This window comes from Gobio gobio (genome assembly GCF_949357685.1).
Source record: "Gobio gobio genome assembly, chromosome: 19".
NCBI lineage: Eukaryota > Metazoa > Chordata > Actinopteri > Cypriniformes > Gobionidae > Gobio > Gobio gobio.
Window position 1 is genome coordinate 12,363,184 of NC_137112.1, and position 23,749 is coordinate 12,386,932.

Below are 23,749 nucleotides of genomic sequence, written 5' to 3' on the forward strand. Positions count from 1 at the left end.
AGCTCAAGACACCCTGGAGCGACTCTGGGGACAAAGAGACTGATCTGTGACCAGCCAAACACTTACCATGTACAGATTTTATACTGGTTTAAGATCAGTATGGAAGGAAAAATGTCAACCATATTTGTTTGGTGCAAAAATTTCCGCTGCAATGCTAAAATGTTTACCAGGGCTTTTCTATGGTTTTCCAAGGTGCTCTGAGTGTTTTAATCTGTGTAGTTTCTAGGGTGTTCTGGGTGGTAACCATGGTATTGATACGTGTTTGTTTAAGCCAGCGTTTGTGCACCTCACGAAACTGATGTCAGACGGACTTGTAAGGCAGTGTAACAGTTTAATGATCTACAGAAAATTAGAGAGAGCTTTGGTGAGAACCAAAGAAATATTGAATTACTACAGTAGTAATTTCTCGCTAGAAATGACATCAGAAGCGGAAAATGTTGACATCAGAAGTGGAAAACTGACCAGCAAACGCAACTTTTAGACGCCATCGACTCTTTGATGGATCTGGCATTCCAAATGTCTAGTTTTTTAAATGTTTTAAAAACTTTTTTAGTTATGCGAACATGGAACATTCCATTTTATAACTTTGCAAACATGGACATTTTTATTTTGAATGTTCTGAAACATTTAAAAAACGTTAGACAAATGTCCAATTAAAACGTTTGGTTTCACTTTTTGATGGTCCCTTTAACACATTCTGATGACTTTAAGTAACGTTGCACCTACATGTCTACTAACTCTCCGTGTCAGTAGAGTATTAGTGGACTGGTAGGGTTAGGGTTAGAATAAATTGACATGTGTTTGTAACTTATAGTCAGTAGAATGTCTGTTAGAGGACCATCACAACAAAGAGTTAGCAGAAATTAAGCAGAGAGTCTACTAATACTCTGAGAGTTAGTAGTTACAAAAGTTATATAGTCAACAGAATGTTCAAAAGAAACCATCAGAATAAAGCTTTACCAAAAGTTTTAGAAAAAAAACATTCCATGAACGTTGTATAAATAATGTTTTTGTGCTAATGTTTAGAGAAGATTATTAAAGACCAAATAACTCTGAAAGAATGTTCTATTAATGTTACTGTACAATCTGTACAACCTGTACTCGGATGTTTGTTCATGACTTTGAGAGAACCATGCCAGAAAGTTCTGAGAACGTTCCCTGTTAAAGGGTTAGCCCACCCAAAAATGAAAATTCTGTCATTAATTACTCACCCTCATGTTACAAACCCGTAAGACCATGGGATATTTGGATATTTTTGATGAAATCCGAGAACTCTCTGACCCCTCCATAGACAGCAACACAATGACCACTTTCAAGGCCCAGAAAGGTAGTAAAGACATGGTTAAAATAGTCCATGTGACTCCAGTGGTTCAACCTTAATGTTATGAAGCAGCGAGAATACTTTTTGTGCAAAAAACAAACAGAAATAACGACTTTATTCAATAATTTCTTCTCTTCCGTGTCAGTCTCCCAGCAGTTTACATTGTAACCACAGTGCAGCGCTTCCGGGATCTATGTCAGAACGTCAACTCACCATTGGCAAAGCCAAAGAAATTGTTGAATAAAGTCATTACTTTTGTTTGTTTTCACGCACAAAAGGTCTTCTCGTCGCTTCGCAACATTAAGATTGAACCACTGGAGTCACATGGACTATTTTAACGATGGTTTATTGCCTTTCTAGACCTTGAAAGTGGTCGTTGTGTTGCTGTCTATGGAGGGGTCAGACAGATGAACGAAGGTCTTACGGGTTTGGAACGACATGAGGGTGAGTAATTAATTACAGAACTATAATTTTTGGGTGAACTAACCCTATAACTTGGTAAAAGCTTTAAAAAAATCACAAGTGGGTATTACTGACGTATCAAACGTAGAATAAAATGTGAAAATATCTTGAGCTCCTCTTCACCACAAAAACGCATTGACTTCAGGACGATGGAACCAGAAGAGCTGAAATGCAACTTGTTTTGGCCTACAAATATACATCATCCCTGCAGCACTCTATTACACAGAAAACAATATAACATTACCCAGATAATCCATTTGAGACGTGTGAATGTCAGTGGAAATTACAGCTCATGGCCTGTATGAAACATTGCTTCAGCTGCAGATGAGTCAGCCTGTCCAGTCAATGGCACAGAGAAACAACTTTAAAAGACCCTTCGCTGCTCGTTGTTGCTGCCCACCTCAGTGTGGAGGAAGGGCTCTTAATACTGAACAATACATAAACTGTGTTGACTGGTTGGGAGAACGTGTGTCTAACGGGTCAACGGTTAGTTAGTTAGTGTGGGCTACATGTGTGCAGATAGATTCCCTCTTCAACCCAAAACACTCGCTTTCTGTTTGGCCAAAATACGTCAAATGTAGCCCAATCATAAATGCGTCAGCTGCGCAGCTGATGCTCCGTCTGGTTAGGGAACCTCCTCCATGTGTGTCCTCTCTTTAGTGTTCTCCTGTACTGTATCTGTCTGTTCGGATGAGGGCTTTGGCTCTGTTCCTCAAGTGCAGCTCAAGAGGCGAGATCAAAGCCGCAGTGGGTGTGCGGCAGGGATGAAAGGCTTCGTAGAGGAGAAAGCTTGGCCAGTGGCGTCTCTGCCATGTCGCAATTTGTTATGAAGCTCTGCCAATATTCTGATGTGCATTGACCTGATCATATGGACTGATATGTCTTTTTAGGGGAGAAAAACTTCTCACAATCTAAAAAGCACATACTGTCCAGTATTTTTGAGTTCACTGGATGTTGCATCTCTTCTCTGATGATGAAGGCGGGGCAACCTGTCACTCACATGAGACCAGCCAATAGCAAACCACAACCATCCAATCGATTCCACACGGACAAAATCAAGCCCCGCCCTACATTTGTTCTTGTTCCAGAAGCCGTTTCACTCACAATAGGGAAGAAAAGACGAGAGAGAAAAAATGTACCTTAACAAGCAGTGCTGTACTTGAGTCATTCTCTTGAGCATCTTCGAAAAGATTAACATTGTGTTTTACTCAATACAGCTCACAGGCGTTCAAGGTTTTTATCAGTATGTGTGTTCAGATCCATGCTGAACACATGAAAAGAGATTTGAAGTCACTAACCTGGTAAATCCAGTGATCAGTTCTTTCAAATATGCCTATTGTTGTTACCCAGTGAAAAGAAAATTGTTTTAGCATACTTTTAAAAAGAATACTTATAATGGAAATAATACTTAAAGGGGTACTTCAGCGCTGGGAAGATGAATGTGTATTTAAACTGGATCATTTATGTAGTAGAAATTAGGGGTCGACCGATATGGATATTTTAGTGCCGATGCCGATACCAATTTTTTTTCATCAGCCTTAGCCGATGACCGATACGGGCTCATTTTCTTGAGCCGATATTTGAAGCCGATACTTTTGCTCCCTCAATTTACAACATAAAAATGACACAATGATCAGGATGATAACAATTTAAAATTTACAATTTAAAAAAAAGGAACATTTATTGAACTAAAAAAAAACATATTTAACAAATAGTAAAAACAGGTGAGGTAGAACAAGAAAAAAAAAAGAGTTCAGTGGTGAAAATAAATTCTGAAAATAAATATTTAAGCATAAATAAAATAATTACACTATTGCACACAGTATCAACAAGCAAGCAGCATAATAAAGTGTACACTGACTGTACTATACTTAATTTTAAAACTATTTACAACCTAGTCATTTAATGGTTACACTCTAAAAAATGCTGGGTTAAACGTAACCCAAGTTGGGTTGAATATGGACTAACCCAGCAATTGGGTTGTTTTGATCCAGCGGTTGGGTTAAATGTTTGCTTAAAACAACCCAATTGCTGGGTTAAAACAACCCAATTGATGGGTTAGTCCATTTTCAACCCAACTTGGGTTATTTTTAACCCAGCATTTTTTAGAGTGTAGGTGCACTTAACTTAATCTCTTGTAGAGCAACACCAGCGGTAGCCTAATTCAGGAAAAAAATATCCCAATGCTCCACGTGAAACTTCAGTCTTTTGACCTTTTACCATCGTGTCAATTCTCAATTGATTTTGATTAATATGCGCGAGGGAGGGAGAGCAAGAGAGTTTTTGAAGACGGTGAGAGCTGCCTGTGGACACCTGTCTGTAAATAATGCAGGGGGAAAAAATATCGGCGAACGCAGCAGCCTTGTATCGGCCGATGCCGATACACATAAAAATCGCAAATATCGGCCCGATATATCGGCCGAACACTAGTAGAAATGTGAAATTATTTTTGAATTTTGGGCCTTCTAGACTGAGAAAAGACAGAAAATGTATTTTTGTCTCATGTGGATGAAAGAACACAACTCCCAGAATGCACTTGCTTCGCTGCCCTACGAGGCCACTCCCTACAGCGGCGTTTTGATCTTCACAGGAGTCAAATTTCATTCATCACATGAGGGAGGAGCTGAGCAGAGCTGAGGTAAGCGCGGCTGTCATTCTCAGCGCGTGTCCAGTCTGGCGCATTATCAGATCGCATATGGAATAAAAGAAATAAATGAAATAAAATGCTCTCATCTCAGGGGATATGAGGGGGAAAAGTACCATAATTTGAATATACTACCGGGTTTCTACTGATACAAAGCTTAGTGCTAAATCACTGAAGTAACCCTTTAGGTGTGTTACTGCAGACACTTAAATGCATGTTAAATGCAATTAAATGAAAATGTATTAGTTTTAATGTATATTAAATGGTTTTAAACTGCTTTTTGACCCATTTAAAGGCATAGTTCATCAAAAAACTCAAATTAGCTCATGATTTGCTCACCCTCAAGTCATCCTAGGTGTGTATTACATTCTTCTTTCAGACAAATTCAGTCAGAGTTAGCCTATATTAAAAAAATGTCCTGGCTAATCCAAGCTTTATAATGGCAGTGAATGGCAGCCCATTCAAAAGCACATCCATCCATCATAAAAGTACTCCACACGGCTCCAGGGGGTTGATAATGGCCTTCTGAAGTGAATCGCTGCATTTGTGTAAGAAATATTTAGTTATAAAATATAGCTTCCGGCAGACCGCCTTCCGTATTCAACTTACGCAAAAAGTGTAACGCCTCTCGCAGTTCAAAACACTTACGCTACGTGCGACGTCATACGTCACGCCAGTTACGCTTTTCTCATAAGTTGAATACGGAAGGCAGTCAGCCGGAAGCTAGATATTTTACTTTATAATGTTTTAAATATGGATATTTTTCTTACACAAACCCATTGATTCGCTTCAGAAGGCCTTTATTAACCCCCTGGAGCCGTGTGGAGTACGTTTATGATGGATGTACTTTTTGGGCTACAAATTTTGGGTTCCCATTCACTGCCATTATAAAGCTTGGAAAAGCCAGGACATATTCACCGGCTTGAGGACGAGTAAATCATCGGGTCATATTCATTTTTGGGTGAACTATCTCTTTAATAGGACTGGTTTATATCTTTAAATGTCATTTCATATATTAATTCTCATCTTTGAAATATGGGAAAGTGTGCTGCTGAATGTACTGACAAGCATTTGTGATAAACTACAACATACTTCAACTGAAATGTGCATGTCTTGCATTTGAATGTATTTGTCATATGATCAAATTGCAATTTAGTACATTTAAAATGTTTGTACATATGTTTTACCTATCAAAAACACTACAGTTAATATTATAATCAAGTACTTTACTATATTAGACAACACAACAAAATAAGTGTACTTCTTTAAAGGTGTCATGAACTGGCTTTTTTATTTTTGTATACTGGGGTCAACTTATGACGTTCGTGTGGTTTTTACATTCAAAAACATCATAATGAATAAGTAATAGGCTATTTTCTGCCATGGTTTTGAGGCTCTCTGAAAAACGCTCGGTTTTGATGGGCGTGCCGCACTGAAGACTTGGAAGTAAACGCCCACGGATTGGATAAGATTTGTTTATTTAATGAGCTTCGGCTCCCTCAGTACATGTGGGGATTGTTTTGAATGCGTCTGGGGAAACGCTCACAGGACTCGCGAAATGCCTTTATTAAACAAACACAATGATTCATCTCTCATCCACCCGCGATTGATTGGAATGTTATTTTTGTATTACTTGGCTCGCCCGATCGGTGAACAACCGTGACCCGTACACACACATACACACACACACACACATGCACAAGAAAGGAATGTTATTTCACTGTTTAAGATAGCTCGTCGACAGGCCGGTGATACATTTTGGTAGCCCGTCTGAAAAACACATGCGTTGGCCTTTGCGAGCACTGGCGTTACATGTCCATGTCTGATCACGAATTAACCAATTACACCTTCTCCAGCCTGTGACAGCGTGCTAAGGTATGTAATCAATAGATATCAAACGATCTGTAACAATGCAATACTAACACATATAAAAAACATGTTTTACTCACATAAGTGTGTTGCACCGTTCCTGTCGGATCCAATATAGAAGGCACAGCATTGTGTTTTAAGCTCAATATGTCTGCAAATCCAGTCTCGACCTGTATCTTGTTTACAATCGATTCTGCGCAATGTCTTACGCCCGTGAGCTGGAACCGCATGTTTATTGCTCGGTAGCGCGACCTGTTCAGCTCCACGAGTCGGTGGGCTGGCTTGAGGCGGCGCTTCTGCATCCTATGACGTCACACTCTAAAAAAAAAGGTTCTATATGGCACCAAAAATGGTTCTTGGCTCGTAATCATAGGGGAACCTTTTTTAGTGCTATATAGCACCAATTTCGGTGCTTCAGTGGTGCTTCAGCAGTTCTTCAGAGGTGCTATATAGCACCTTAGTCAAAGAACCGGTGAAGAACCACTGAAGAACCACTGAAGCACCAAAATTGGTGCTATATAGCACTAAAAAAGGTTCCCCTTGGATTACGAGCCAAGAACCATTTTTGGTGCCATATAGAACCTTTTTGACATATTGACATATTCTGAGATCTCTCGTTTTCTGGGCCTGGTGTCAATAAATGCTTTTCTTTGACTAACAAGGACGTTTTCAGCTCTGAAACTTACAGGATATTCTTATATCACGATGAACTTTTATTTATCAAAAGCTCAAGAGAAAGTTGATTTCTCAATTCATCATCCCTTTAAATCATGACAAAATACAATTATTTAAAAATGTACTTTAAATTGTATAAAGTGATATTTTTAAAGTGTACTGAAGTGTACTAAAATTATCTTCACATACATGAAAACAAAACAAAAACAGAACACTACAAGTGCACCTTCAATACAATTAAGCATTTCTTTTTTGCCAGACCGTGAAAGCGCTTGTCATTTCTGTCCCTTAGTAGTACAGCATTTTCCCTTTACATTTAAGGCAGTAATGTTAAATTACATCAAGCAACAAGCAGTCATATAACAAACACACCTGTATTCCCTACAGGATACCGCAGTCTCCAGTGTGCTAACATACCACATCATTTGGGAAAGCGTGCATCAGTTAAGTAAGCAACATGTCAACGTGTATTACTGGGACAGTGTGATCGGCTCCAAATCCAAGGATAAATGTTCACCACCTGTCTGTGTCCAAACAAAGGGCTTTTCACACATTTCAATCACTAATCCCACTTCAGCCATTCAGGGCGAGGGAGTTTCCATGCTCTAATAGAAAGTGATGCAGAAGTGTATAGAACAATAAACACTGATAAATCATTGCATCAAATACAAATGCCTTTTCACCACCACAGAACTAGTCAGCAATGGAAAACACAGATTAGTAATTTGCCACTATATTGTAAACGGTGATCGATTAGGCCTGTCTTGGCTAATTGCATTCATCCTCTTTAATGAAGGCATTGCAAACACTTTGGTACAACTTATAATCAGTCGTCCTTCTAGCTGCAGCCTTGACACACAATTGCATATTGCTCAATGTAACTAAAGGTCAGTAAAAGACAGTGATCCACAGCTGTAACTGGGCAAATGTAGAGGGGACGACTCTTCAGGTTTATACTAAAACGGGCTCATCATGCTGGACATTTTCAGGATGTGCATTCATCAGTCACGGGGAAGCCCGGCGCGTCAGAGCAGCATCAGCACCAGCACCACCGAACACGGCTTGCGTTGCGCGAGCATGAGCAACACGCTCTACATGTCAATGGTGCATTTCATCTCCGTGCATCATCAGCAATGCATGTGGAAAGACGTCGTGTCCAGTCATGCCAGCGTTTTGGTTTCTCGAGAAAAAAACAGGGGGGGAAAAAACCAGCAGCTGCTTCCTATATGTAACTCTCCCTCCGCAGTGGTACAATCAGATATCTATGCAGTAAACAGATACACTCACCTGTACTGTTATAAACGACACGAGTGTCGGTAATGATGCTCGGGTCACTCCGAGACCTTCCTCTCCGCACAACGCAATCTTCTGATCCATCTGATGTGGCCATGGAGATGAGAACAGACCATCAAATACAGAAAAGCCAATCTGCGTGCGGGAATATGAGCAGCGACCGAGCGGCGGCAATGGATGTAATTCAGTTTGACAGGAGGAGGAGAGCGCGAGTGCGCGTGCACGTGCGTGTGCTGATGGGGAGCCACTGGGGCACATCTGGGAGTGGGGGGGGGGGGGGGCATGGGATTATCGTCATCATTATATGCTTATGTTTTATTAATTTAGAATCTTTTTTAGATAAAACATCTCATTGGTACAGTGTTGCCTATTTAATGTTAGTGTCTTTTTGGGGTTGGATAGGCTTGCGCAAGAGAATTAATGTGTTTTGGCATCCATCGTGGTTTTATAAGAGATGGACGTGTAGCCCTATTAAAAACCGTGAATATGTCATATAATCAGTGATATTTACAAGCTCATTCAAGACAACAGCGTTACAGTGATTTGGCAGAGGAACTGGTGAATGAACCTGTGATGCCCTCTTGTGGGCTCTTTATGATAGTGGAGCCACGCAGACGTCTGACAATTTCACACAGTCTGATAGAAGCAAACAAGTTTGGGTTGATCAGCAGATTTCAGGCCTATACAGCCTTTATTTTAAACAAATATAGCTATTACTCGCTTGTTTTATAAGCTATATCACTACATCTTCTACAAAGATTTATTAATTAAATTATTTAACCCTCAAGCCACCCTCGCATAACAGCGCTTCATCCTGCCCTCGTGGACACATTTGGGCACGAAGGCCACAAGTGTGATTCCATTTTTTTTATATATATAAATATTATATCACCATCTTTGATAAAATTAAATCTATTAATTTATGCCCTTTTTGTGATTTTGGGGATATTAGTGAATTTATTTACCTCTAAGAGTACCATATTTGTATGTAAAATATGCTTATTTTTTAGCCTGACAAGCCAGACCCACATCAAGATGTTGGGTCTGGAAACTCACCATTGACAGGGCCCAATCCGAGGGGCGGGATAAACGGTTGTCTTTCAAATTCCCTCTGCACGCAATTGGATAGCGCCATGAGCGTCACAACCAACCAGAGCGAAGAAGAAGGTGAAGCCGAGCTAACGTTAGTTAATAGACTTTCGCCGTAAATGGTCAGCAAAACTTCGAACATATCTTCTTTTCTTAAGAATGACTTCAGTGCCATTCTTTGTTCTTTTCTCAAAGAAAAGCTTAACTCCAAGTCTACGAGAGTCGCAGCCAAAGCCGATTCATAAGACCGCTGTTCGTCAGCTTCTTTGTTTACGAGTAGCACACAGAACCTCCGCAACTCTGCCGTGACGTGCAGTCATTATGTTAAGCCCGCCCACCGACTCTATACACGCTGTGATTGGCCTGCCCAGAGTTTGTTTTTTCCAGCTCTCAGGTCAACCGAGAGTTGCTAGACTACACTCGCGGCAAAATACATTTTCTGCCGCTAGGGTGCGTCTAGATTTCAAGGCTACTTATTTTTATGTTATATTTAATATTTCTTTAACTTCAGCTAAAAAAAAAAAACATCAGCAAGTTCAGAGAGCCAAAACTTAAAAATGTGGTGACTTTAGTGACATCTGGTAACCTATGATGGTATTACCGTAATTGCTTTTTAAAGCTACAATATCAATAGCCAGTGGATGGAAATAAAACTCAATGGCTGCATATGGGCTGAACTCTGTAAACAAATGTTTTAACATTTTTTTTTAATAAAAAACATATACATATACATTGCCCAGTTATTGGCTCATTTAATTCCTTTGTTTGTGTCTGTGTGAGTGACTGTTTTTTATTTGACAAAAATAAAAAAATAAAACTCACTCTGTTATAGGCTCATTCAATGGCTTTCAATGCAATGCTTTTGTGGATGTGTGTGTTTGAGTGTGTGTGTGTGAGTGTTTGTCACATTGAGAATGTTGTATAGGCTCACTCCCTCATTTGTGTGTATATGTATGATCTGCATTGTGTTGGATTTATTGATTTTTATTGGACAAATAAATAAAAAAATATGCCCGGAATTACAGTTTTTTCCATTCATTCCTATGGGTGCCCATTTTTGTCCACGAAGGCGGGATTAAGGACTTTTTTTCAAGCACTTAACATTGTAGAATCAAGTCGATTTATTTTTTTGTGTTCATGTGGCAAACTTAGGAAAAGTAGCCAAGTCTTGTACCGCTCAGATTAAGGAAAGTATAAAAAAATTAAATAATATAAAAACCATTTTGCCCTCATTTGTCCAGAACATGGCTTTAGAGTTAAAGGCACAATATGTATTTTTTTTCCCGCTAGAGGTTGTCTATTCAAAACCAAGGTGTAGCTTGATGACGGCGAGATTGAGCGCGGAATCTTGGGAGTTGTCATCTTCACCTTACAGCCGGTGGAAAAGAATCGGGACTGGACGCGGACAGAAATCATGTTCATGGATGAGATTATTAACCTAACTGTATAGTATGAAGCAGAAGCAGGACCGAGTGCTGTGGAGCTGAACGAGGTCACTGAAGCGATTGCTAATGAGAGACGAGCGTGACACACGGTTCGACAGCAGCGGAGCTTTTGTTATGCCACGGTCGCCGCTTCCGCTTCTTCCGCTCGTGCGTAGGCTATGTGGGGTAACGCAGCACTGTTTTATCATATTAGATACATTTCAGTGTTTTGAAAATTATGTTTTAACCTTACTCTGTGCGTTCGCTCCACGGCTGCTATGAGACACTTGTTGCACACTGCAGTGAGCTAGATCGATATTAGAATATAATATTAAATGCTGGATGGCTTGTGTTGCTAAATGGCATGCAATTTGTTTTAAAACATAATATGTTAAATAATTAGTAGCATAAACATGAATCAACTGAGTAGGCGCCAATAAAATTTGATAATAATTGTGAATACACTTTTACAACATGCATTAGTTCTATTTCACTAAATGTAATAGGCAGTATGCAGTACAGACTAACCACAATAATTGAGCAGAGCAATTCTTATGATGCACTGCACCTGTCGTCAGCCTAAGGTCAGGCTCCTCGTCACCACGGTAACTCCAAAAACTCCAACATGACAAAAACGTTTCCAAATCCCAACTTAATAGAACATTAAACAATAATAACAGGCCTTCTACTTCATTTATATTGCTTAAAAACACATTCTCTTTCCAATTAAATCCCATGCAAAGCATTCTGGGAACTAGAAATCTCCTTAACCCCAGTAAGTAGATTGTACACAATAAAATTAAGTTGTGACAAAATGTTCATTTATATATAATACTGATCTAGCAGCAAACATCCTCAAAATAACAACGGTCACGCCTGATGTAGACAACGCTGCTATAAAATTACCCTAAGAAATATGAGAAAAATTGCTATATTTATGTTCCAATGTGGAAAAATATGTTGTCACCATGTGGAAATTGTTCATTGCATCAGCCAAATCCAGCGGTAAATATTTTAAGTAAATGTAACTTTATTAGTATGCTGGAAATGCACGTCTACAAAGCCTCGTCTAGATTACTAGGATAAGAAGTGCGATATATAATTATACAAAATGTGTTTTTTCTACAAATCCAAATTAAGTGAGCTACTCAAATTATCCAAGTAAAGTAACAAACAAAGATAAATAAATCAATTTATTGGTAAAAAAAAAAAAAAATGTTTCTATGATGTTACACAGCTACGGAGCCCCTAAGGGACCTTTGCAAAAAACAAAAATATACAGACTTTTTAACAGAAACTTATTGCCTGCGCACGAGTAAATTATCTGTCTGTATATATATTTTTTTTTTTGCAAAGGTCCCTTTAGGGGCTCCGTACACAGCCTCAATTATTTTTATCAGTGTACAATAATTCGTTTTCCATTGACATGTCTAAAAATGTATCCAAACAGTTTTTCCTTTGTCTAATAAAACATATTAAAGCATCTTTGTTGGTTGTTTCCATGGTTTCTACAAAAATAACACCGGGAATCGAGGGTAACGCGGGTATGATGTCACAGATAGACGACGCACTGACCAGTAGATGTCCTCAGTGTGCTGTGTTTCTCCTTTTAAGTTCAGAACAGTGAATCGTGGTTCAGTTGATTCAAAGATTTGGAACTAATTTATCCTATTAATAATGTAATGATTTGCATGTACCAATACAACAATACGTACCAATATTTACAACAAAAAATAAATAAATAAATAAACAACTACGTGGGCAGTAATTCCGTGAACCTTTTGACTGATGATGCAAATGAATCGTCAAAGGGTTTTGAATCGATTCAGAAGATCCACCGGCCGGCACACATATAAGCTGTGTCCCAATTCAAGGGCTGCATCCTTTGAAGGCCGTGTCCTTTGAAGTGCGCGGCCGACGCAGCCTTCAAAGGACGCTCTGAGACTCGTTTACAGTGGAAGGTATAGCGGATTGCGTCACCGCAGCGCGACGAAGGCCGTCCCAATTCGTAGGTCCTTCGAAGGCTCCTTCAAAATATGGCCTGCAAATGCGTCCTTCTTTTCCCATGAAATGAAGGATACTCGGATGGATGCTTCGCAGCCTTGCCTAACCCAGAATTCATTGCGCGCCGCGACGTCAGATTTTTGAAGAGAAATTGCCAGATTACACTTTTAAATGCAAGTATTGGGTTTCAATTTACTCCAGTAATCTAATGTATCTACTGATAAAAATAAAACGTTGACTAATATGTTACCAACATATGATTTTATATAGTTTATACTCTTTATTATGCACATAAATGGGCCGAGGTAAACATCTTTAGCTGTTTTGTTTTTAGGCAGTTGAATATAACTTTAAAGTCCAGTATAAATGTTAATTTCAGTTCTCTTCAACGGCAGCTGTCAACAGTTGCTAAATATTACAAATAATGTAACTAAATACATTTACTCTGTATTTGAGTATAATTGTGAAGTACCTCAGATTTTTATTCAACTTCATCTCAGAGGCAAATATTGTGGTTTTATGAAAAACTGACTTTTAACACATGGATATTACATTTTGATATAAGTTATCGTTTAAAAAAAGAATCTAAAAATAAAATACACTAGAAATATGTGTTATAGATCAGGGATAGGCACCGTTGGTCTTGGAGGACCACTGTCCTGCAGAATTCAGCTCATAGAACAGTTATGCATGTTAAAATATTTTGTTGTTTGCTTTGAGGATGTGAGTTAATTTAATTTATTCTTCCCTCTTTCTGAAAACATCTTAGCGACATGGCAGCCGTCGAATAAGTCAGCACTGCAAACCTGTTGGTAGACAGTGGAAATATGCCCTGATCCAGATGATGTCCCGCTGACAGAGGCTTCACCAGGGTCAATAAAGCCCAGCTCAATAAAAGACTACATAAAAACATTTTCTTCCATCTGTTATGTACAGTTAATTTTAAAATGTATTTAGTTTTTCTAATCTTAAACATAACTTATGTAAATAGTTGTAAAAAGTACTGTAAATAAAAATGTATAGAACAATTTATTTTTTCATTTACAAATTAATTGACATGACAAAAATAAATGTACAGAATTATTTATTTTATTAACAAATTATAACTTGCATAACAAAAATAATGTGTAGAACGGTAATATTTCATTTACACATTTTAATTTACAAAACCAAAATTTTAGTTCTCAACAATCTCTCAAGAAGAGAAAACAATCAGTCCATTCTCTCCCTGCTCTCCTCTGTCTGTCTCTTCATGTCCTCCCTCAGTCTCTCCATCAGCTCATCCTCTCTTCTCGTCTCCTCTTGGCTGGAGTTGCTCCTCATCTTGGTCATCCACTGCTGAACTTGGCCCTGGTGTGTCCTCAGGGATGATGGAGCCAATGAGGACAGTGGGGATTGTCCCAACACCTCAATCATGAAGACAAACCATGGCCAAGTTTCCCACTCCCTCACCTGTCCCAGGACACTTTCAATCCTAAGGCAGAGAAAACAAACATGTCTGTCAACAACAAACAAAACAGCACAATACATTTCAGTAAAGATGTGTCTATTAACTTGCATACTTTTTATTTATTTTTTAAGTTGTAATAAGTTTACTTTTTTTACCTGCAAGGCAGGGGTGCAATCTTAAGAAAAATATGATGCATCAGTAGCCTACAAACATACAAAATACTCCAGAAATCATATTTATAGATACTCAAATTCTATATTCTCGATATTTCCGGCCTGGTAAATAAATACTAATTTGCTGCCTCATTTTAATAAAGCTGCTAAAAGTAACTTGATCCATAACAAAACGAAATATTACATCAGATCACCTAACGAATAAAGCTGTGCCGTGGTAACACAGAAATAAAGACCACCGGCTTTTAAAACGTTTCGTTGGTTATTTTAGTAAATTAAAACACAACAGGCTACTTACATGTATAAGTGTTCCTCGGCCGCGGGATGGGCAGAGGAATACACTGCGAAGGATCCACTTGTTCTGGTTGGTTCTATCCTTCGCGGCCGGGGAGACGGATGGGTTGGGTTGCCAGGTCTCTACAACAAAAGTAGTCCCAAACTCCCAATGCGATTTTCTCCATCGAGCGGCCGAATTATCCTCTGCAGTTGTACGTTTGGGGGTGTTGGAGCGGCGAAATCGTACTTATGGGGTAGAACCAAACCCGCGGAAATAATTTTTCACCCGCGGCAACAACTTAAAAGTGGTCTAATTCGGCTGAAAAAACGGGGACTTGGCAACAGGGACGGCAGGCTGCATTTGAAGGCTCCTTCGAATTGAGACAGCCTTCGTCGCGCTGCGGTGACGCAATCGGCCTTCAAATGCGGCCTTTGAAGGATGCAGCCCCCGAATTGGGACACAGCTATACAGTAAAAATGGCTGAACGCGGTAGTGAATCTCAAGATGACATTGTAGTAAACCATGTGTCTGAAGCTGATCTCAGGAGTGTTCTGGTTACCAGTGTTTTGAATTTAGAAAAGCTTGACACCGACCTGTTCAGGTAAAGTAATGCTTGTTTTCAAAATATTGAGTCTATTAGATTGTTAGCACCAGTAACATTCTTCTTCCAGTTGAACGTTCATTCAGTTATCTGGACTTTAGTAATTCTCTCAAAATGTTTGCACAAAAACATTATTTATCGTTTTATTTGGATGTTCGTCTAACGTTTCATAAATGTTACAACTTTGTTTCAGAACGTTTAGAGAACATTCAAATGTAACATTCCAATAATGTTCCCTTAACATTTGTATAACCAAGAAAACAGGAAACTGGAACGTTCAAACGGCATGAAATGTTTTGAACTTCAGAAATAACGTTTTCTTAACTTAATAGGAACGTTATCAAAACCTTCTTGGCATATATTTTTGTAAGCTGGGCTTCTACACTAACAAAGAGTACCATGGTATTACCATGTTGTTGTTGTTGTTTTTCTTACAGAGGGACACATCACTGGATTCCTCGCACTAAACGCCTTTTCGGTGGCCAGATTGTTGGGCAGGCTCTTGTAGCTGCAGCCAATTCCGTCAGTGAACATCTCTATGCACATTCACTGCACTGCTACTTTGTGAGGGCAGGTAAACTCAGATGTTATCTAATCACACATGTGGAAAACACATTTGGTTTTCCCTTTATTTATCACCATGTGTGTCCAGGGGACCCAAAGGTACCTGTGCTGTACCAGGTGGAGAGGACTCGGGATGGCCGAAGTTTCTGTGTGCGGTCTGTGAAAGCCATTCAGCACGGTCAGCCCATACTGATCTGTCAGGCATCGTTTCACATGCAGCAGAAGAGTCCACTGGAGCATCAGTTCACCATGCCCACCGTCCCTCTACCGGACACACTGCTCACTGTCGAGGAACTCATTCAGCGCTACCTCAGGTCTCAGCCCAAAACAATGTGTTTGCCGTAGTGAATTATAAAAGCCTGTTCAAAATAGATAAGTCACCTACGTTTGACTTTCTTTTTGCTTTACAGTGATCCAAACCTGGCTGATAATACGAGACAGGGCCTAAATAAAATACTTGCTGATGAAGTTCCTATAGAGATCAAGCCAGTCAACCCACCTGATTTTTTTAGACGTGTTGCCATGGAACCAAAGAAGTTATTCTGGGTGCGAGCGAGAGGACATATAGGTAAAATAAGCATATTGCCACTTATAATGATGCCATTCACTGTCAGAAAAAAAAAATGCAAATATGGTACCTTTAGTGGCAAAACGGCTTTGACCAGGGATCCTCAAACTCGGTCCTGGAGGGCCACTGTCCTGCAGAGTTTCGCTCACACCCTGATCAAACACACCTGAGCAAGCTAATCAAGGACTTCAGGTTCAAAATAAAAATCACAGGTTAGTGAGTTTGATCAGGGTTGGAGCTAAACCCTGCAGGACAGTGGCCCTCCAGGACCATAAACGCTCATAGTAGAAGGGTTAGTTCACCCAAAAATGTAAATTCTGTCATTAATTCCTCTCCCTCATGTCGTTCCAAACCCGTGAGACCTTCGTTCATCTTCAGAACACAAATGAAGATATTTTTTATGAAATCCGAGAGCTCACTGACCCCTCTATAGACAGGAAGGTAGTAAAGACATCGCTAAAATAGTCCATGTGACTCCAGTGGTTCAACCTTAATGTTATGAAGCGACTAGAATACTTTTTGTGCACAAAAACAAACAAAAATGACAACTTTATTCAACTATTTCTTTTGTCTCCTACACTGTTGACGTAGTAAATACAGCGCAGCGCTTCTGGGTTCTCCGGCTCATCCATTGGCCGACGCTGTTTACGTGAGCACCACGATGCATGCGTGTGATGCTGACGCAGGAGCTAGCCAATGGTGAGCCGCCGTTCTGCCGTAGCGCTTCGCAAGAACTGCTCTGCAATAACAACGTAAACTGTTGGGAGACTGACACAGACAAGAAGAAATTGTTGAATAAAGTTGTTATTTTTGTTTGTTTTTTGCGCACAAAAAGTATTCTCGTCGCTTCATAACATTAAGGTTAAACCTTTGGAGTCACATGGAATTTTTATTTTTGGGTGAACTAACAAGCAAATGTATATTCACAGTAGGATTTTTCATGAATTGAAGATTTCTATTAAAATTTTACTCAATTATTTAAACTAAATTTAAACGAAGACCCCTGTAAAAAAGAAGTGGGCTTAACTGTATTAAATGTGCACTCCAAAAACTCCTTGCAGATAATATTAATGACATAAAAAGATAATATTAATGACATAAAAGCTCACTTAAGTGTACTTTCATGGCTATGTTTCTTCACATTTAAAAGTTAATTTTATATTTTAATCTTTTGTCATGTCTTAAAGCACTTTTTTGTGATTTTGATGCGTTGACTAATATACTAAAGAACTTATTATAATTTCAAGTGTAGTGAGTTATTTGAAAGTACATTTAAAGTTAAATTATTTTAAATATGTTCATTTGCAGCTTCATCATTATTACAAATGTATAATTACAAATATATTTAAATACATGACAGATGTTCAATAGTACATAACCAACGTGACAACCTAATCTTCAGTGTATTCTGGTTCAAATAGATACGGTTCAGGATCTGCACCAAAGTAAATATCATTTATATATTATATTTACTTTATAAATATCATGAATTGCATTTATATACTTGTAATATTTATTAAAGTCATATATTAAGCAATGTGCAGTCAGATGGACGGCCATTATTGTGTTCCTGTACTTGTCTTAATATTTCTGAATATTGTATGTGTTGTATTTTAGGACCTGGTGACATGAAACTGCACTGTTGCGTGGCAGCGTATGTATCGGACTACGCTTTCCTGGGGACGGCACTGTTACCTTACCCGAATCACAGGGCCCAGTTTTCCGCCTCTCTGGATCACGCCATGTGGTTTCACAGCACATTCAGAGCAGATGAGTGGATGCTCTATGAATGCGAAAGCCCATGGTCAGGTCAGCAGGTGTTTCCGTCCATTCTTGCATGTTCTTCATGTTCTGAGTTCTTTAGGGATGTACTGCATGATTCCATCCAAGATTTTTAATGCAAATTTTGGGATACTGCACAAAAACAGGGTAGAAATGACAAGATGCGCTTAAAATGTAAAAGCAAAGTCATTTTTTATACGATAAGAAGATGCGCAAACCACGATGGACACATAAATGCACACCCAAAAACCTCACGGAACTTTGCCTCAACAGAGGCTGTAATTGGATAACTGGACTAACCAGTGGACCAATCGCATCGCATCATCTCAAATGTTGGTTTGGTGGTTCTGAAAGGCCTTAGCCAAAGTGATGGATGATGATTTAATTCCCTCCAGGGAATGATGCGTGTGTAATTCAGCAGTGGCGTGTAATGCTGTCACCCCTACTAGCCATTTTGGTGAGTTGAATTTTATATATAATGTATACATTTCAGTTTTTCACATTAACCCTTCAAATCAACATTTAAAAAAAAAACCTCTAAAGCGTAGTCTGAAAAACACTAGCTACTTTATATACTATTATATAGGAATCTAGTGTACACCTGTATTACATTTTTTACTCCCACCAGATGGCACTAATCTGCCTTTATTTTAACTTGGAATACTGCTTTAATTGAAAAATAATTATTAATAAATAATTAAAATAATATAATACAAATATTTTAAATATATATAAATAATTAAAAAATATATTAGAAAAAATTGTGCTTTTTTTTTTTAATGGGGAAAAATAACTAAAGAAATGTATAAATATTGCATAGTATCATAAAATCCCCTCAAAACTAAATAATAATCAAAAAATATTATTGAACAAAAATATATTACATTGGTTTTCCTGAAGAAGAAAAAAAGAAGAAGTTACATTTCAAGGCTTCTGACCAGAAAGGCATCTGAAATAATAAACTAAGTGCAATGTAGTGTTGTCAGAAATATTGATATTTTTGCTAAATATCTGAAACGCTTCCAATACTCATTTTCCGCAGAATAGACACGATACCAGGATTTTCCGCAGAATAGACACGATACCAGCCTCTCTCTCTGTCTGTCTCTCTTTCTCTCTCTCTCTCTCTCTCTCTGACAGCGAGTTACACACAAACCTGCCTCTCCTCTCACTCACTTCATTTGCTCCGGATGAATATTGTTGCTGTTACAGGGCTTGGGATTGCGCATTGCACATAATTGTACTCATTCCCGCAGATTTTGTCACACCCAAAGTGTGCACACATAGTCACCTCTCAGAACTAAATTGAGGGTTTTTTTTCGCTGCTTATTGCACTTACCAGTCAAATACACACAAAATAATGTCAAAATGCACAGTCAGTTTTAAGTGAACGTAAACAGAGAAAACACGTGTAACAGTATGTAACATCATAATGGATATAATTTGTGTGTCATGTCTTAAAGTGACAGCAGCCTAATATACCTGGTGCCAAATTATAGATTATATTAAAAATATCGATATGGCAGTTTTTCCCCCATGGTATTGATGTGAAAATGCTGAGTGGCTAGTGACTTTGGAAAACCACTAGCCACAGTGACCAGTGAGCAAAAAAGTTAGTGTCAAGCCCTGATTCCCACCCAGAAGCGCATTGCACGATTGCGTGCCCAAACACCAGCATTCGAACGGAACATGAGAGCATTTTGTCTGCTGCTTTGAGACACAAGTCACTGATGTATGTAGGATTGCTGATGATGATTGATGGTGTGACGGTACACAAAACTGACGGTTCGGTACGTACCTCGGTTTTGAAGTCACGGTTCAGTAGAGCAGTTTTACAAAATTACTTTTTATTTATTTTTATTCAACAGGGGTTTACTGAAAAAATTGTCTATCCTTAAATGAATTCAATTATAACTAAAAGTTTCTTTAAGATAGTGCTGTAAACTACATAGGGAGCCCTTACTTGCACATTACTATAATATTAAAGGTTAACAACAGAGCCCAAACTATTAGCCTAAATTCAGTTGCTATTTATTTTTTAGATATAATAATCAACACTCATAAGCTTCACATAAGGCTGTTTTTGCATTAACTTCTAAATCTAATTATCATTTGTTTTGTTTTTTTAAATATAATCATTTATACACAGTGGCTGTCATTTTCATGACAGATTTATTTAAAGGAACACTCCACTTTTTTTAAGTTTAAAACTTGACTCTTCTGTCACAGGAATGAGAGTTTAGTTCCTAGCCATCTCGGCCTAGAAAAACGCAACATTTAATTTTCCGTCGGCCTTAGTACACGATGTAACTACAGAAGGGTCAATATTTTGATAGAATATCAAAAACAATACAAAAGTATTTGGTCAGAGATGCTAACGGTCTAATCAGATTCAATGATCTATGCTAAGCTACACTAAAAGTACTACCCTACACTAAAAGTGCCAGACCTGGAGATCAGCCGAAAACAGTAAAACTCAACTGTTTGACACTATGGGAGTTGGAAAATGATTTTTCCTATTTTCGAGTGTTCCTTTAAACATACATTAAATAAACAAGACATCAATAACAGGTTAAGTAGAATATAATGAATATATATAGGTTAATATAGTGCATATATTTAGCGAAAGAGTTAGTTTCTCTAGTGAACTAACAGCTGTGGACACTGAATGACTTCTGAGGAAGGTTGAAACACCGATTGAGCGATTACACGACATATGATACATTTTAGTAAGTTGTAATGTATCCTCAACATACCTTAAAGGGTTACTTCAGTGATTTAGCATTAAGCTTTGTATCAGTTGAAACTAGGGGTGGCACGGTTCACAAAACCCACGGTTCGGTTAGTATCACGGTTTTAGGGTCACGAAAAACTGAAAAAAAAATCTCAGGAACTGGGATTGAAGTGTGTTCCGCACTTAAAACAAGCAGACTGTTAACTGTTAAGCATTGCATTCAGGACATACGTGCACCGAGCCGAAAGCCCTGTACCGAAACGGTTCGGTACGAATAGTGTACCGTTACACCCTTAATGATATAAAAGAGCAACAGTGGCTGCAACAACATCCAAATTAATACAGTTATTTTATGTCAGGAAGTGACCATTTTGGTCTCTTGAGCACATGGGACAGAAACGTTGTTTTATCTGCAAATGTTTTATGCGATATTCCAATTTTGTGCATAAGTTAAAGTTGCAACTTTGGATGGAAACATAGCTGGTGATGAGCATATGATGATAATAAATACTATTAATGTGTTAATGCATTGGTGCAATATACCTGTGTTTCCTATCAGGAGGCAGCAGAGGCTTCGTCCAGGGCCGATTGTGGAGACAGGATGGCGTTCTCGCAGCTTCCTGTGCCCAAGAGGGAGTGATACGAGTCAAGGCAGTTTCTCCGAGTAAATTATAGAGGATTGAAAATTATACCTTTAACCCATTAACTGTAACCATCATGGACACTGTTTTTTTTTTCTCTCTTCCTTTCACATATTTTATTAATCATCATAAATTAGGTATCATTCGAAAGCTTAAACCCTCAGTATTCATCTTGTGAAAAACATTTTCAAATCAGACATTGTGTTACCGTGGAAACAGTTCTTCAATTCCTTTTAGCAGGCTCCTCCCCCCTATTGGTCAGTGTCAAGTTTCATATTACGAAATGGACTGCCCTATTTTATAATCACAGCTTTTTCTAATATTGACAAAACTAGGGCTGTCAAAAGACAAATCGCGATTAATCGCATTCAAAATAAAAGTTTATGTTTACATAATATATGTGTGTGTACTCTGTTAATTATTATTTATATATAAATACACACACAAGCATGTATATATTTAAGAAAAAAATATTATTTTTTTATATATAAAACATTTATATATATTATATAAATGTATATACAGTATATACATGCAAATATTTCTTAAATATATACATGAATGTGTGTGTATTTATATATAAATAATAATTAACAGATTACACACAAATATATTATGTAAACACAAACTTTTATTTTGGATGCGATTAATCGCGATGAATCTTTTGACAGCCCTAGACAAAACGCATATTGTTGGAAAGGTCTGAGTCTCAAGGTTCCATATTTGGTGATTGTGATAGATGTAATATTGTGACAAATTTATAAATTTGTTACAGGAGAACGCATACAAAGAATTCAATAGAATTTGCGTGTCACTGGGTGGCTATTTTTGGTACACCGCTTAAATAAAGTCTCATGGGAATATAGACTTTGATTTTATAGCTCTTTTATATTAAAATTATTTAATAATAAATATATATATAAAATATTTTTTTTTAGTACAGGATATTTCCTATACAGGAAACTTCTATTTAAAAAAAGTATGCTTTAAGTGTTTTATAATCTGCTGAGTGTCTTCTTTAAAATGAGACCAACCTTAAGTCTGTATTCCAAAGCATTCACATTACAACCATTTAAGTTTGGATAGTGCATTTTCACATTTATGCTCAAAAAGGTGTGTGACAGGGAAGGGGTTAAAAGTATTGAATTCTTGAGATGCCTTATGATAGTTGCCAAACTGACAGGCTTTTTGGTTTATTATTTGTCATATCACAACGCACAATCAATGTCGAGATTGCAGTTGGTCTGTGGAATATGGCAGTAAATAACAGCATTAACATGCTTTGCTTTTTTGTCCTTGTGCTCAAATGATTGTCCATTAGGTTAACCCTGTTCAGAAATGTTGAAGACACATCTTTGCTTATGACGTGTAATGAACAATGGGATTTCCTTTGCTGTGTGGAATTATAACAAAAACCCTTGAAGTCTTCAATGACGCAAACTCCACTGTTGTTCTGCAAGCTGTGAATGTGGACCATTTTTAAGTGAATGTGGACCAAGAACTTTAATTATTTATAATTTATTAATAAACTAAACAATCTGAAGGTGTGTTGTACATTTGCTGCCATTCAGTATCTAAACAGTTACTATTGTTTAGCCTACTGTTAGTGTACTGTACACCGATCAGGCATAACATTATGCCACCTTCCCAATATTGTGTTGGTCCCCCTTTTTGCTGCCAAAACAGCCCTGACCCCGTCGAGGCATGGACTCCACTAGACCCCTGAAGGTGTGCTGTGGTATCTGGCTCCAAGATGTTAGCAGTAGATCCTTTAAGTCCTGTAAGTTGTGAGGTGGGACCTCCATGGATCGGATTTGTTTGTTCAGCACATCTCACAGATGCTCGGTTGGATTGCGATCTGGGGAATTTGGAGGCCAACACCTCAAACTCGTGCTCCTTAAACCATTCCTGAGCCATTTTTGCTTTGTAGGAGGGCGAAAGAGGCCACAGACACCAGGGAATCACTGTTTCCTTGCTTTCTTCCCATAGTGCATCCTGGTGCAATGTGTTCCCCATTTCTGATGCTCACGTGCTAACTGTTGGCGCTTTCAGCGATGGACAGGGATCAGCATGGACACCCTAACTCATCTATCTACCTACACCTATCAGAACCAGCATTAACTTATTGAACAATTTGAGCTTACAGTAGCCCGTTTACGGACCACACGAGCCTTTGCT

At 38.3% G+C, this 23,749-nt stretch overlaps 2 protein-coding genes across 3 annotated transcripts in view; one reads left to right on the forward strand and one right to left on the reverse strand.

Annotated features, from left to right (window-relative positions):
* The window catches only part of phactr3b (phosphatase and actin regulator 3b), a 100,824-nt gene extending 92,364 nt beyond the window's left edge, over positions 1–8,460 (reverse strand). The window contains exon 1 of the mRNA XM_079844041.1: positions 8,259–8,460. Coding sequence (XP_079700167.1) covers positions 8,259–8,361 — 103 coding nt within the window. The 5' untranslated portion in view covers positions 8,362–8,460. The remainder of the gene's footprint in view (positions 1–8,258) is intronic.
* Positions 8,461–14,986: 6,526 nt separating this feature from the next.
* Positions 14,987–21,962, forward strand: acot8 (acyl-CoA thioesterase 8). Of its 2 annotated transcripts, XM_079844776.1 has the most exons (7): positions 14,987–15,282; positions 15,720–15,856; positions 15,935–16,160; positions 16,257–16,414; positions 17,836–17,859; positions 18,032–18,223; positions 21,490–21,892. In XM_079844776.1, exons 1-7 carry the CDS (start codon positions 15,104–15,106, stop codon positions 21,603–21,605), a joined length of 1,032 nt encoding a protein of 343 aa, XP_079700902.1. In that variant the 5' UTR covers positions 14,987–15,103; the 3' UTR covers positions 21,606–21,892. The 2 variants fall into 2 exon arrangements, with proteins under 2 accessions (XP_079700902.1, XP_079700903.1); XM_079844777.1 differs by lacking the exon at positions 17,836–17,859 and having other exon boundaries at positions 21,490–21,962.
* Positions 21,963–23,749: the final 1,787 nt, after the last annotated feature.